The sequence below is a fragment of the Argopecten irradians genome, chromosome 11 (assembly GCF_041381155.1).
Source record: "Argopecten irradians isolate NY chromosome 11, Ai_NY, whole genome shotgun sequence".
Taxonomy (NCBI): domain Eukaryota; kingdom Metazoa; phylum Mollusca; class Bivalvia; order Pectinida; family Pectinidae; genus Argopecten; species Argopecten irradians.
In genome coordinates this window covers 19,576,400-19,593,163 of record NC_091144.1, presented here as the reverse complement: position 1 = coordinate 19,593,163, position 16,764 = coordinate 19,576,400, and the positions used below count along the sequence as shown (strand labels likewise).

The following is a 16,764-nucleotide window of genomic DNA, read 5'->3' as shown; positions in this document are numbered from 1 at the left end:
GTACATTGTAACTAGAAATTAATACGTGAAGCAATTCCCCCTCATGGTTTGTTGGCAGTTTGTCATTTCATACTGACTAAACGACAGAAGTAATCTTTAAACCATTAAATAACAAAATATTTATTTGGATTGAACGCAATGGTTATTTAGCCTTTCGATACAAGAACTGAAAATTCCTGTTTCAACCTTTTGGTCTCAGATTTGATAGATAAAATTACTCGAAAAATGAAAATTTTGCGTTACAATAGTAAAATATGTATACTTACTTGCTCGGATTCCATCTGGCAGCTGCGTTGTAATCAGCTGTTTCTTGCTTTCAGTGGTAGAATCACCAATAAAATTGTTGAAACTTTCATTCCAGAAAAAGTTCTGTTCTATCTCACTTCCTTTCTGGGGTAGAATATCTGATTGTTTTACAAATTGACTTGAAGTAGCTTTCATGGATAGCATTGTTATAGCAATAATACAACTGTATGTCATTTTCCACATGCTTGTATTTCTTTGTCTTAATTGTAACCATAAGAATCAGCAACAACAAAAGTACAGCAATGTCACAAAACAGATCACCTTATCATTGGAGCGATGTCACAGAACAGATCACCTTGTCATTGGAGCGATGTCACAGAACAGATCACCTTATCATTGGAGCGATGTCACAGAACAGATCACCTTATCATTGGAGCGATGTCACAGAACAGATCACCTTGTCATTGGAGCGATGTCACAGAACAGGTCACCTTATCATTGGAGCGATGTCACAGAACAGATCACCTTGTCATTGGAGCGATGTCACAGAACAGATCACCTTATCATTGGAGCGATGTTCACAGAACAGATCACCTTGTCATTGGAGCGATGTCACAGAATAGATCACCTTATCATTGGAGCGATGTCACAGAACAGATGACCCTGAGTCTAGAGCAATATAATAAAGTAGCTGACCTTGAGACTGGTGGAGACTAAAGCAATCTCACAGAATAACTGTTCTAAAGACTGAGCTTTTCACAGGTTGGTTGCCCTAACTGCATCAAGTAACTTAGACCAACTCTCAAACAATGACGCAAAAACTGTGAATTTATGCCATATGTGATACTGCTAATGTATATGACAAATTAAATGCTACTCAGCTCGACAAGAGTGATCATTGGCAGTGTCCACCAGATATATTAACACAACGAAAGTCAAGTAAATCAATAACATTTTATAATGAACATGCCAAACATTATGACTTTTGTGCTAATAGGGCTCAACGCTGTCGAAAGTGATATGATGTAATGTTTAGAAGTAACGCTGACATTTTAAATTCACTTTTGGTATATTGGATTTTTAGCGTCAACAATTATCTTTATTTTATTACGTGCAATCTGTGGTCCATGCAATCATCAAATATGTATGTACCATCTGTTTTTTAAAAGGAATTAACTTTCGATAAAAAACTATTAGGCTTATGTTACAATAGCGAGTTAAGTATAAAATCATATACAGTATATATATATATTTTTTTAAATAGAGAAACAACATCCCTGTTATTCACTAGTTCAAAAAGGAATAAAACAAACTATAACCTGATTTTTCTGAATAATAAAATGAGCGTATTCATTGTCTTTTTTAAAGTGTACAAGTAACGGTAATTCCGTCTGTCTATTCAGATTTATAAATTGACGATAGACGCTGTTGGTGGTGAATCATTTGTAGACATTCTTTGCTGCGGATAGTAAATTCAATGTGCTGGGTAACTTTTAGCGTTGCATAATACATACATGTAGAAAGTTAGAACATACAAATCTCAAATCTCTTCTGATGTGTAAAGATGGTCGGCATCGAGGATCTTCTTAATTCGCTATTTCGCCACTCTATTTACCTATTTGTATAGTTTGAGAAAGTAACAGTTTTCAGTATTGATTAATATTGAATTATGCAATCATCGATAATTTATATGACAGTCTTTATGTAAGCCAGTTTTAAAAATCCACAGGGAAACTTTCAATTCTGTCACAAACACTTCATGATTGCAGACGTCATTAGATTAAGGAAAATGACAGGTTTAATGAGAAATTTTTACATCGGTTTAAATTCTCTCCTTGTGTGGCACGTAGTCATAAATACACACATACATGTCCTCAAAATGTTCTGGTACACAATCAGTTATTTAAATATTGCTTAATACAGCAGCATCCAGGGATATAGCTTTCTTAACTCGTGGAATACTTTCTGACAGCCAAAATCACCACAAGTATGGCTACTGGTGAAGATTATAATCGGCTGGTTCTTTATGTATTGTGTGAGAACTTCACAAATTTTCAGTTACCGTTTTTTCCAAATTACAAGCCTATATAGACGGAGGTAAGCACAGGCCAAAACATGTACACAACATAGTAGACGGCGGTTGAATGAAACGTACCGTCACGTCACGTCTTATCTATACAACAGACACTGATTTCTTGAAACAAAAGTACAAAATTAAGTCAAAGCGTAAGTTTTTCTCCATATGTAACTCATATGAAAACTTAAGGCTTAGTCAGTTTTAGAATTGTTTTGAGAAATCGGTGCCTGATCGCATCATTACAGATATTTAATGCAGTATATCAAGTGTACGCGTGTAGCACCACAAAAGGGTAGACATCCGAAAAACATCAGCTAAATTTCAGCAGGCTATAACAATGGCAGTTTATTATCCAAAAATCTTCTAATCACATCCAGCAAGGCATATTGAGTATAAATCTTTTTGGCAATAGTGAAATATTATTTAAGCACAAACCATTTTTCTTTAAACAATGGTGTAAAAGCGGAATGTGCAAAAGTAAACATATATGGAATAATAGTACTGATGAAATTTATTAACTCCGAAGCACTTCAGAATAAATTAATCAATAAACTTAACTGGATAACATAATTTTTTTTAAATAAAAAGGCAATACACAGTAATTAGTTCCATATCTTAAAAAGAACAAGAAGATGGCCAAGGAATAACTTAGATCACTGATGACTATGTATAATATCGAATGAGAAAATTATAAATTATTAATCACACTTGGGACCTCAAAAGTTTTTAAACTTTTTTGCATAAAAATAACTCAAAAACTAAACAAAGAAATAAACTGGAGCACTATTTTAATATTGAGGATATCAATTAGGAACTTATTTGGTAAACAATAGTAAACAATCAAATATTCAGTAACTGATACAAAAGGTAAGGATTTTCAATAGAAATTAATACAAAGAAACCTAAACAAATGAATAATTAAATGGCCTGTGTACTTTCTGTAAAATTGATGAAGAAACCTTAATTCGATGCAAAAACTGAAAGTTCCTGTTTCAGCCTTTTGGTTTCAGACTTGATAGACAAAATTACTCGACTAATGAAAATTTGCGTTACAATAGTAAAATATGTATACTTACTTGCTCGGATTCCATCTGGCAGCTGCGTTGTAATCAGCTGTTTCTTGCTTTCGGTGGTAGAATCACCAATAAAATTGTTGAAACTTTCATTCCAGAAAAAAATTCTGTTCTATCTCACTTCCTTTCTGGGGTAGAATATCTGATTGTTTTACAAATTGACTTGAAGTAGCATTCAAGGATAGCATTGTTATCGAAATAATACATCTGTATGTCATTTTCCACATGTTTGTGTTTCTTTGTCTCAATTGCAACCAGAAGAAACAGCAACAATGGAAGCACAGAAATGTCACAGAACAAATGACCTTGAAACTGGAGAGATTTCACAGAACAGCCTTGAGACTAGAGCGATATATAAGGGAACAACTGATTTGAGACTAGAGCGAGATCACAAAATGGCTCCTTAAGACTGAAACAACTGTTTTAGAAACTAAATCGATGTAAATGAATAAGTGTCCTGAAACAATGTCGATGCCACAGAACAAATAACTTTGAGTTTGGAGCAATATCACAAAATGGCTGACCTTGATACTGGTGGAGACTAAATTAATTTCACAGAATAATTGACCTAAAGACTGAGTTATTCTCAGGTTGGTTATCCTGAAAACTGCATCCAGTAACTTAGACACACTATAATAATAATAATATAATGATAATAATAAAAACTTTATTTCACGAGGGTTACATATTTAGTACAGTACTAATCTTACATATGGCCCTCACAACATTACGACGAAAACAAGAACAAACATGTAATACATTCATATTGACAGGAATAAACATTACTATATTGTAAACTTTCAGTCATTTTTTTTCACTCAAATTCACATTTATTCAAATACAGATTTTGTTTTGAAACAAATAAACTTTTGTTGATTAATACCAAACATACCCGGTATTTCCATTGCATTGAAACATAAAAATGATTTATCACACATTTACAAAAACTAAAACACGATATTGTATCTACTAGCTATATATATATAGGGAGACAGCAGCCTATGTGGTGTTAATAATATACATGTATATAGATAAAAATTACATGTAAACGAGAATGCAAAGAAATTTCAGTTTGATAAATACATTGTTAAAAAATAAGTTTTAACATTCTTTTCGAAGGCAAATAGTGATGACAGTTTTTAAACTCGCTGGTAAAAATGTCTCAAACAATGACGCAAAATACTGTTAATCTAAACTATAAGTGATATTGCTAATGTATGTGACAAATGAAATGTTACTCGACAAGAGTGGTCATTGACAGTGTCCACCAGAAACATGAACACAACGAAAGTAAATTAATAACATTATAATGAATGTGCAAAACATCATGGTTTTTGTGCTGATAGGGCTCAACACTGTCGAAACTGATATGTTGTAATTTTGAGAAGAAACGCTGACATTTTGAATTCACTTTTGATATTGGATTTTTAGCGTCAACAATTATCTCTATTCTATTACGTGTAATCTGAGGGCCATGCAAGCATAAAATATGTATGTACCATCTGTCTTTTAAAAGGAATGTACTTTCAAAGAAAATATATTACGTTACAATAGTGAGTCAGTTTTATAAGTATAAATTAATAAATCATTCATTGTGTACAACAGATGTATAGTTTCACTATCCAATTATGGTCAGGTGGACCAACAGTATTACCGTTGGATAGTCAAATATCCAACAGTTCTAATCTAGTGATAAATACACATGAATTTTAAGACTTGCGAACAAAGGTCCATTTTACTGTGGTAGACATGTAGGTAAAATATACAATACTTGTACATGTGCGTATAGATATTGTGTAAGAAAAAAAATATTTGCGAAAAAATCAATTAATAAATATTCCTTCATCTTGTGTATGTGTTCTAAATGATTCTTCAAGCACAACGAACACTTAGTATAAAATCAACGACAATGATTTTTAGGTGCATTTGGAGCCGAATAAAGGCCACTTCACCTTGAAAAATTTTGCTGTATTTTCCCAATTTTATATTAATATTTTCTCAAAAAAATCTCTAAAAATATGCATGTTTCAAGAAAGATACAATGTAGTGTTTTCCCAAATGAAAAGATACACTGAATGATTTTAATATGAAGTTACGTTCGATTTCTATTTAAAACAATCCTGGTTTTACAATCCTTACACAATGTCCTTTGTTTGCATGACACTTCACCTCTCCAGAAGGGAAGTGATAAAGGTGTCAAATTATATCCTATATTAGAGGTATCTTTTACGCAACTCTTCTGTAAGGTGCGTTTTGTTCCCAATCATGAATTGGATTTCAAGAACACTTTTGCTCTTTCGGAAAAAATATCACTGAATATATGGTATTTCGATATATAAATCTTCATTTGATATCGGCACAAGAATAAAATTCACAGAAACTTTTTTGGATCGTTGGGTGTAGTTAATGATTGAATTTTCACTATAAACAGCAATGCCATGTTAAATCCATTCCTAATCAATGACCATGTAACCGTGATATGGCGAATAGTATTAACCTTTCCTGGTTGTGTTTATTAGACCATTTAATAAACCTGATTTACCTATGTAACCAATTAAGTTTTATTCAACTATCCAACAGTTGGATAGTTGAATTGTTGCAATGTTTGATGGGGGTCATAAGGGGATGAGAATGTTTTAAGTTGGATAAACCACTCGTTGGTGTAGAAAAGACCAGAGAAAACACCCTATATCGGGCTTTGATTCGATAAATCAATAAAATTGATTGGCCTCGATAAATGTGTTTTCTCTGGCCTATTCAACACCAACTCGGGGTTTATCCTATACATAATACACTACATGTTTATCATATACAGTATATACAGGGGGTCCCAGAAAAAAGTGTTTCAATAGACAGAAGAATTTGATAATGTTCGTGGGTGATTCCAAAATTAAACGACATTTTGCACCTTTGGATTTTAAAAATAAAAAATGCCATTTTGAGAAAAAAATCTTTATTGACACAAAGTACAAAACGAAAAGTTGTTATTTCATTATTTTGCAGTGAGTCAATCAATGTTGAATATACACAGTAACATTTTTTTTAACATAACTCTGATCTCAATGTCATTACCATAACGTAAGAAAACATAGCTGGAACATTTATTTTAGAACTTAAAATGATATTTCTTTTCGTTATACATCCACAAAAAATTCATTTCACAATACTGAACACATGTGTATGTAACGGGAGACGAAATATAATATCTGTGTAGTGTTTAATGTTTGCTTATTTACAACTACAGCAAAATGTAATTTGATTTTTATTATAACACAACTTATGAAATTAACTGAATTATATTTTGGATTTGAACATACGTATATTTCATTGGTAATTGCAATTTCAATATTTATTTGACAATTTTATCATTTATTCATGCGTCATTTGTCTTTAAAGGCCACGTTACGGAAGTGACTTCATGTTCCGGTAATGACAAAGTGTTACGGAGATGACACCACTTACTTTTTTATTCATATTAAACAACTAATTCTCAAACACCAAACAACGACACGAATGTCAAATTTGTTGAAAAACTTGTAAAATTTCATTAAACAGATAACACATGATTTAATTTAGCTCTTTCTCGATAAGAGCCCAGATTTTTGGAGTGATTTCGTGGTGCCTTTTTGTCACCAGTTGTGGAGGATCTGCTAACATCGTGATGATGTTTTCCTTAGGGTACCAAAGGATGTCTTGCATAAGTGGCCAGAAGAAACGGTTCCTGCCAATCCTATGCATAACCTGCACCTCGACCTCTTCATCATCGTCTACATCATGGATGATACCGGGGTACGCTTGATCATCATACTTGACCACACAGTACTTGTTGACAATGCTGTTATCGACGACATCCACCTTGACGAGATTTGGTATATCTTTATGGTTAACTAATGGTGAACTGGCGTTGGCATCAGTTACATCGCCGACAGCACTCGTAGCTGGATCCAGCTGAAAATTAAAAGGGCATATTAGTAATTACAATATCTCTTCTACTCTTTTTGTGTTAACAATTTTTTTATTACACAATCTTACCGCTCTGTTGATCCTTACAGGAACATCTCTTTCGGTCCCTTTGACTAAATCTCCAGGTTCCCTTTCAGTCTCAGCAGTACAACTTCCAGTTACGACGTCTGTAGGTAGAGTGTCCGAAGGAACCGACTGAAGTGCAAGATTAGAAAATGAGAGAGGGTGTTCTGTCCATAAACTTACAAACTTTACCTGGTATTTGATAATTATTTAGATACATAAAGTGATTCTAAGTACCTCGATTGGAAACGTTGTCACAACAGGGTCGTAGCAGTTGCAGAAAGTAGGTTTTTGGCAGAAGCAGGATAGTACACGGTGTCTTACTTCTCCTGGTGAGCTTACAAGTACCTATAAGGATTAAATTATTTTGCGTTATTTTTGTCAAGTACACAACACAAGACATGGTGACGAAATCTACGTAATTTACATACTGCATAAAGTAAACATTGAACTTACTTAAGTTGGATAATATGTATCCTTAATTAAATTTTCTTGTGAATAAAAGTTAGACGTTATAAAAAAATGTGTTATCGGCAGTTTTAATTGTTTAATTGATTTTACTCACCTGGTGAATTTGCATTGTTTTCAACAAAGGTTTAAGTGTTGTTGGTAACGTCGCTTCGATTGCGGTCACTTCATCCTCGACGACTTTATGAATTATAATTGACGATCCAGCTGAAGTTAGGGCATCAACCAAGTCAGATGCATCCTTGATATCACCTCCTTTGTTGACGTAATTATCAGCGGTCCGTTTTATCGCTCCTCCGATGCCATCAGCCGCCCCTTTGCCATGTCCTGCTTCCAGTAGATTCCATGTTGCCTCAGTGAACCCATACCTGAACAATTTTGTAGAAAACAGGTAGAAATTGTGTTTGTTTCTGTACTGAGTCGTAGGGCCATCACTTATGAAATGGATTTTTGTTGCTTGGGTCTTTGAGCGAAGTTCTTCCAGGATGGGATGTAAGTGTGCCCAAATAGCAGCGGGGCCGTGTTTGAGACAATCCGATACTGTACAGAAAGAATACAGTGTGTTCTTTGTGTAGGCTACACCAGTGTGAAGAGAAATTTGCCGTTGAGAACAACCAAAATGCATGCTCTGTATTTCAGAAGCATATTTGCAGTTGTAATTTTCGGAAAAGTCAATTTGCATCATGATCTCCTCGTGGGTCAATCTCTGGCGAAGATACCGAATCGTCTTGTATTGATGCTGGATGTTAAAAATGTGCCTGGAAGCTTTCGAGATATCTTTGTTTAGTTCTTCCGTCAGAATTTGCCTAGAGCCATACTCTTTTTCTTTCACTGTTATGTTGACCGTAGTGGTGCCTTGTCCATTCTTTTGTTTTTCTCTTTCTTCTCTCCTGTTCTTCCATACAAACCACCATGTTTGTTTTCCTGAATCTACATCATCGCTCAATGTGATACAGCGGTCTTTACAATTACTGCAATCTCGATACATGCAGTCTTTGTTTTCGATGTTGCATGTGACATCTTTCAAGAAAGTTTCAATGTTATTTGATTTGATGATTTGTTCTTGGAAGCATTTATTTAATTTGAAACACAGATTTTCGTGTGTTTTGCATAGGCATGTCTCCCTGTCCTTTTCGGTAGCTTTGAGTATGTAGAAGGGCTTGAAATAACAAAATAAACTGTAAGATACCTTCATATCAGTTTCGGTCAAAAACTTTTTATGGAGCGTCTTCATGTTGTCGCAAAGAAGTGGATTTTTTCCCAGCTTTTACTCTTGAATTGTCATCTCTTTCTAAGAAATCTTGTACGTGTTTCTTCGATCTGGGTGTCCTTATTTCCCTAGTCCTTGCCGTTCCTGTCATGTGTGCTCGAGTAAAGCCTAGCAAACCTCTTGCATAACTGCCAAGACGGAACCTTTTCAGTACCTTTGAAGAGCAGATCAAACTTGAAATTTTACTTTTCTCGTCTACACTCTTCGTTTTGTTACTATTTCTCATTCGATTATGATTGACTGAAAGACTAGAAGAGCTTTCTTTGTTTCCTGTTTGTTAATGATATCATTTACCTTCTGTTCCAAACTGCTTGTGTCTTTTGACTTTTGTTTTAATTAAAGTTACTAAATCATTAGATTTACATTTTCTTAGGGGTTTTGACTTCCTTACAAATGTTTTCAACAAGAAACTGTATCTGTCGACATTGGCTGTTTATCACGGAAAGACCCGAGTGCAGCTTTGAGTTCAAAATCGGGATCACTGAAAATCTCATCCGGCTAATGGATATAGATGTAATAACACCACTATAAGAAGCCACTTGTATTCTATCAGTTATATTGGCCTGATTCAGTGAAACAGCCGATACATACATCGATAAGTAAATCAGCATACGTTCTATGAAGCTTTAGAGTATGTGATGAAAATATGACAAGAAGTGAGAGGTATTTTCACCCGTTAATTATGTATATATCATACAGGTGTACATGTACTTTATTAAAGCAAACATATACATTTTACATAGGTCTAAAATGTATATGTAAGGTATTTTTTTGCTTTGAATACATGAAAATACACATACAATTTAGATATATAGTTCGGTAGATTTTTTAAAGACGCCCTATCGCTGACAAATGGTATTTTTTCACTATCAAAAAACAGGAGCAGAGGATTTAATGTTTTTCTTCAGTTACAAAACAAAAGTTACTTACTTTACACAATTACCACCATTGAATGAGCTTCTAATTTTACTTCAAGTTAAAAAATATGAAAAATAATTAATTACATCCCGAAAAAACCCCGTGGCACTATATCTTATATGGAATTAAGTACTGTTTGCGCATGCACCAAAGGCAAAAGAAATTATTTTATACTATTTTTTGTGTTAATTAGGCATATGTACACGATTAAAACACCAATTATTGTTCAAATGATAAATATCATTTATGCTCTGTCGGCGGTGGAACATCTTAAGTAAATCAGATGGAAAAAGGTTATATAACTAGTGACATGTAGCTATATAGGGGAGTGTCCATTAGACGGATAGACATTATTAACTAGGGATATATATATAGGTATATTTATTACATAATTTGTTTACACCAATTCATATTCGAGAAAATACAATATTTTCAACGATTTTTTAATTAATATAAACTTCCGAGGAATCGCGCGTAACAGTGAGTTACGTTATTATGACGTCACAAAGGTTCACGCTCAATTTCGCGCTAGCTTTATAGATCTCGAATCAAGCACGTCATGTAGACGTTTATCGAATAGAGGACGGACACGGCGATGTATTAGATTAAAAGGCTGCATGCAGGTCTAATAATGTTAACGAAGAAAATAAGACATTCAAACCGGAGTTTGAACGTGACGTACGTAGGTAATACGTCAATCTTCAATAGGACTTGAAGCTTCTCCGTACGGTAGGGTGCTGTTGATTTTGTTTTATTTAAAGTGATTGTCGTATTCGTTTTATAAAATATTCAACTAAACAAAATAGTGATTATATAATAAAACAAATATTTCATGAGTTTCTGTGCACTAATTCATAATATTTACCCCTCGGTGGTAGTAATCAACAAATATCATATTGCACGAGGTCGAACCTCGGGTTAATACATTATATTATGAACTAGAGCACAGTAACCCATGAAATATTTGCATAATAGGGAATTTCCATTAGACAGATAGACTATAACTACGTATTTATAGGGAATGTCCATTAGACGGATATATATTATAACTAGGGCTATATAAGGAATGTCCATTAGACGGATATATATTATAACTAGGGCTATATAAGGAATATCCATTAGACGGATATTATATTATAACTAGGGCTATGTAGGGAATGTCCATTAGACGGATAGAGACTATAACTAACGATATATAGGGAATGGCAAATTAGACGGATATATATTATAACTAGGGCTATATAAGGAATGTCCATTAGACGGATATATATTATAACTAGGGCTATATAAGGAATATCCATTTGACGGATATATATTATAACTAGGGCTATATAAGGAATATCCATTAGACGGATATATAATATAACTAACGATATATAGGGAATGGCAATTAGACGGATTTATATTATAACTATGGCTATATAAGGAATGTCCATTAGACGGATATATATTATAACTAGGGCTATATAAAGGAATGTCCATTAGACGGGTATACTATAGGGCTATAGGGAATGTCCATTAGACGGATAGACATTATAACTAAGGATATATAGGGAATGTCAAATATTGATATAAAGATAAAAGAAATACATGTACCTCATTAGCCCGCTAAATATGCCTATATTATTAGTTTTTCCTTATTAGAAAGTTGATATATTAGGCCATTTTTTTTAAAACCTAATAATATTGGCAGGTTTAACGATCTAGTACCTAATATGACAAATGAAAATAAAATAATGTAAGAAGCAAGTATAAAACCTTATAATATAATGAAAACTCTTCCTTAAAGCTGCAAAAAACCAGTACACTATATGATATTTACACTTAGAAACTCTTCACAAAACTTCTGCATACGTTTCAACGTTTATTAGATTTAACACAGTAATAAGGTACTTGTAGTCGATAAATTGGTGTTTTCAGTCGACAGCAGATAATGTCCATCAGACAGATGAGATTTCCTTTCGGTAAATGTTCCCACATCGCGCATGCACACAGGGATTGTTTACCTCGCCGAAAGATAATGATATGAAATAGTGACTAGGTCGTTCCTATTTATTTTTAGTTTTTTCTTCATTTTGAACAAAATGGTTATACAGACTTTTAAATTTTGTTATAAACACAAAGTACATAACTTTTACCATTATTTTCAGTTCTATAACTCGTTTTATCTTTTATTACATGATTTTTTAACGATTTAGTCCCTTTAAGCGAAAGTTTCTAACTTTATATTTGTTTACTAATCTTTTCTGCTTAAACAGAGCTACCTCTAACTTTCCTATCTTTCTATAAGCTTTTGATCTGTCACGGCGGACACGTTTACGACCAATTTTCTTCATTGTTGAGTCTCTGCGACTAAGGTGCTCTACCGTTCTCTCATTATCTGGAGACATCGGGGGCGTCAAAGTTTCTTTCATGGCCTTTGAAATTGTTTTGTCTTTGGTCCTTTTGTTTCTTTGATTCTTTCGCCAGTTTTTTCTAGCGCTTCTTTGTTCTCTGTGTGACATATCTTCCACCATTTTTATTTGACCCTTTTTCTTTCGCATTTGATATCTTTCTCTTTCTTTCCGTTTATATTCATCATGTTTATTTGTATTTTCTCTCTGTCTTTGCCGCCATAACGCAGCTCTTTCTGCTCCTGACAAAACCATTCTTTTTTGTCTTTTCCTTAGTTCTATTTTGTCTTTAGCGTTGGTTATATCATCGTACAGATCACAAACCCTTGTGGCCCAATTTGGCGGTTTTTCGCCAGTTTCAGATAAAAGTTCAAAGAAATGTTTTTCTGTGGCCGCTAAGCCTTTATCCGTTTCATTAAGGATTGTTTTGTACACTGCAATAAATATAAATAAATAAATCAGTACTCCCTATTTATAAATAATTTATTATGATAAAGTAAACTTGTTATTTTCTTTATTTCAATTTGGTACATTTCATTTATTTGCTAATATCTCCTTTCGTGTTTTTTATGATTTTACCATTTAATGGTTTATCTTTAATGTGTATATTGGTAAATCATTCATTTTCATAATGAATGTCATTTCCGTAACGTTGTTGTTATAACCGTTACTGAAGTTTTACTTCTCAGTTATTTGCTATTCATGTATCATTCTATATTTTATTTGATAATTTTACTATTAATAATGATTTATTTTTGATTTGTATAATGGTCAATAATTCATTTTCATATTGAAAGTCATTTCCGTAACGGTGTGGTCATTACCGTTACTGGAGTACTCGTTTTGGTAATGACAGTTATGGTAATGACTTTTTATTATAAAAAACCCCGAATGGAGCCCCTTAACAGTACAAGGAGAAAATCAATCTGTTCCCACGCTGCATACGATATTGTGTATAGCAGTTAGATACTTGCTAGAGTTTAATCAGTTGTATGGTGTAAGATATCCAATGTACGGTAATGACTAGTAAAAAACATTCTTAAGTAAATTTGAAACTTACAGACTAATCCTTCTTCTCCTGAAAACCGCTGGTCAGCAGACATTGGCGTGTCAAATTTTTCCCGCCGCTAACTCTCAGATAGGAAGAGGAAACATGCTTAAAGGGCGATAACTCTTAGATAATTTTCAATTTTAAATCATCGTTACGGTAATGACGCAGTGTTGGTTACACAGAAAATTTGTTGAAAAATCATCATTTAAGAGTTAAACATTAAAGAAATGAACAAACACTTTAAAAACTTATGTAAAAATGGTTTTATTTGACTGCTAAATGTTTACAATATTCAAATGTTTGATGTTATAATTAACTGATCAATATAACATTCCTGCTTGGTTACAAGTCGATTTGGGTCCTAAATATGCTTTTAAAAGTCCATGGAGTCATTTTATATGATTTAGATACATTCTTGTTGCTTATTTATTGATATTTCGACAAAATAACCTTAAATATATGATATGATTCGATGAAATACAAGTTACGCATTATGTTGTTTAATATTGGAATCACCCTCGTACCATAAGAAAAGTAATGATTTTCAAGAGAGAGACAGATGCATATTGGGTGAAATTTAAATATATGATATGATTCGATGAAATACAAGTTACGCATTATGTTGTTTAATATTGGAATCACCCTCGTACCATAAGAAAAGTAATGATTTTCAAGAGAGAGACAGATGCATATTGGGTGAAATTTATGTAAGATAACGGATTCTCTGGTCGCATAGTAGAGTTCAATAATTTCAGCCTGAATCTTCATGTTGATGGAAAGTCGCTGAATCGTAACAACATAAATGACGCCATAATTTCTATTATGACGTCATCACACGAAATGATGATGTAATCAGTACATGTGTACCGAATTAAGTTAAATTAAGATACTCCTGCTCTCAAAGGCATTTTGAATTAAAAAGTTTTTACCTGAAAGACGGGACACGTTTTTGGGGCATCCTGTAAATTCCGATACTCTCCCCCCTAAAACCCTTAGCTAGCGAATTCGAAGTTGCCCGTGTATATACATGTATCTTGTATTAGAAATAGTTTTAAAGATGATGCCCTTCGGGGTACTTATACACATAGAGTAAGACAATTCCTGTTATTCTCTAGTACTAGTTCTTAACGGGATAACACAAGTTCATGGAAATTGGTATTATAACCTGAATTTTGAATATTGACGATAGACGTCATTGGTGGTTCCTTGCTGCGGGTGGTAAATTCAATGTGCTGGGTAATTTTTAGTAATGCATACTACATAGTGCAGTTAATTTGAAAATTCAAATCTCAAATCTGTTCTATGTATAGAGATGGTTGGCATCCAGGATCCACATGTGGTAGGCTAGTTCCTGTGACTCAGAAATATGGTGAACTTAACACTGTAACTAGCTAGCCTTATTTGATCAACTGTAGTAGGTGAGGCATTGCTTTTATAATTCATCAATACTTTTTATTAAATGAATTAAAAAGGCTATCAAAAACAGAGCGGTACTTCATCATTCATAGATCGTCAGCCCCTGAGAATGAATAGATTTTCTCCCATGAATTTTTTAAGCCTCCCCTATCAATGTAACTTGCACACCCCAAACTTCAAGTTTTCACGGTATGCATGGTTGATAATTTAGAGGGGGATGAGAATGTAGTGAGAATGATAATAAGGAAATGATTATGTAATGTGTATTGTATATAAATAAACAAGAGGCCCAGAGGGCCTGTATCGCTCAACTTTTTTTTTTCTTTTTTTGAGTAATTCTGTAATTACGTAATTAGTGATTCAAACATCACAAAGACTCTTACAATTAGAAAAAATAGCAAAATTGACTCCATGATTTGTTTAATTTTGAATCTCATCATATAATGATGCTATAGATACCATACGAATATGCTATCCAATACATAGTTTCAGAGAGGAAGTAATTTATATAAAAATAGTAGCCTTATTAACCTTTTAGACCCCGCGTCTAAGGCCCCGGGGGTCAGCCCCATCATTTGTACAATTTTGAATCATCACCCTATAAGGATGCTACCATTATTTGTACAATTTTCAGTCAGTAACCCATAAGGATGCTACCAGTCAAATTTTGTTGAATTCCGACCATCGGTTATGGAGAAGAAGTCGATTGTTGACGAACAGACGGACGGACCACGGAGGACAGATGATGGACGATGGACGCTGGACGCCACGGTATGGCATAAGCTCACCTTTGTCCTTTGGACCAGGTGAGTTAAAAACTGAATGAAAAATAAGTTATATCAACAAGAGATCCCAGAGGGATCTTGGTGCCCACAAAAGAATGATCTATGTCTGACAATGGAAAGAGGGATCAAACATTTTCAAACATGCTAAATATAAAATTTGAGACAGATCGCTTCAGTACTTTTTTAGAAATAGCTGTAACAAATGTCAACTATCAAAATACAAGTCCCAAAATGGATATGAAATTTGAGATAGATCACTTAAGTACTTTCTGAGACATAACAATAACAAACTTTAACTATCAAAATCCAAGATGGCAGTCTGGAGGCCATCTTGTTGACTAATCAGTCTCAAAACGCAATATGCCAAACTAGGGCCCTAGGCAACCTACATATGAAATTTAAGAACGATCCTTAATACTATCTGAGAAATAGCAATAACAACTTTAACTATCAATATCCAAGATGGCTGCCTGGCGGAACGACTGACCATGGACCACAGACCAAAAGTGATTTGAATAGCTCACCATCTATTGAAAAACTAGGAAAAATAAGCAATAATCCAATGGGTGCTTTGATTTATTGAAGCATTGGAAAATGGATGTTGTCATACGTTTTTTTTGTATTTGGTGGATGGACTGATGAATAGAAAAATGTACACCTAACAGTCACGTGATTTTTTTCAGAAAATACAAGATTTGAAAAATTATTTGTTAATCGGAATATTTACTAATAAAATTATTAATATTAGATTATAAGTAAATATCCATGGATTTATCTGTTTTGACGATTTTAATGTCCCGTAACTCTTGCAAATATTGACGAGTTTTGACCATTATCGAACTCATCCGAGATCTCATTGATATAAAACAATGTACCAATTTTGGTTGAAATCGAGTGCAGTTGCATGGTAATGACTGCCTGTTGGTGGTTTTAATCTGGGTACTCCAGCTTTCCATGGCATATCCTTAATGACCCTAACTGTTAATTATATTAGGATACATATATATATATATATATATATATATATATATATAATCAAAA

The 16,764-nt window shown here is 33.6% G+C and overlaps 1 protein-coding gene across 1 annotated transcript; it reads right to left on the bottom strand.

The window, feature by feature from the left end:
- Positions 1 to 4,116: 4,116 nt before the first annotated feature.
- Positions 4,117 to 9,134, bottom strand: LOC138334926 (uncharacterized). The gene is made up of 4 exons (XM_069283788.1): positions 7,988 to 9,134; positions 7,660 to 7,770; positions 7,429 to 7,554; positions 4,117 to 7,344 (listed from the first exon to the last, which is right to left on the bottom strand). Exons 1-4 carry the CDS (start codon positions 9,122 to 9,124, stop codon positions 6,964 to 6,966), a joined length of 1,755 nt encoding a protein of 584 aa, XP_069139889.1. The 5' UTR covers positions 9,125 to 9,134; the 3' UTR covers positions 4,117 to 6,963.
- Positions 9,135 to 16,764: the final 7,630 nt, after the last annotated feature.

Excerpts from the sequence above, each read along its gene's own strand:
- LOC138334926 (XM_069283788.1), bottom strand. The coding sequence starts at position 9,124 with ATGAAGACGCTCCATAAAAAGTTTTTGACCGAAACTGATATGAAGGTA. Across the intron at positions 7,771-7,987 it reads AAACAATGCAAATTCACCAG|GTACTTGTAAGCTCACCAGG; the intron begins GTGAGTAAAATC and ends TAATCCTTATAG. Across the intron at positions 7,555-7,659 it reads TGACAACGTTTCCAATCGAG|TCGGTTCCTTCGGACACTCT; the intron begins GTACTTAGAATC and ends CTTGCACTTCAG.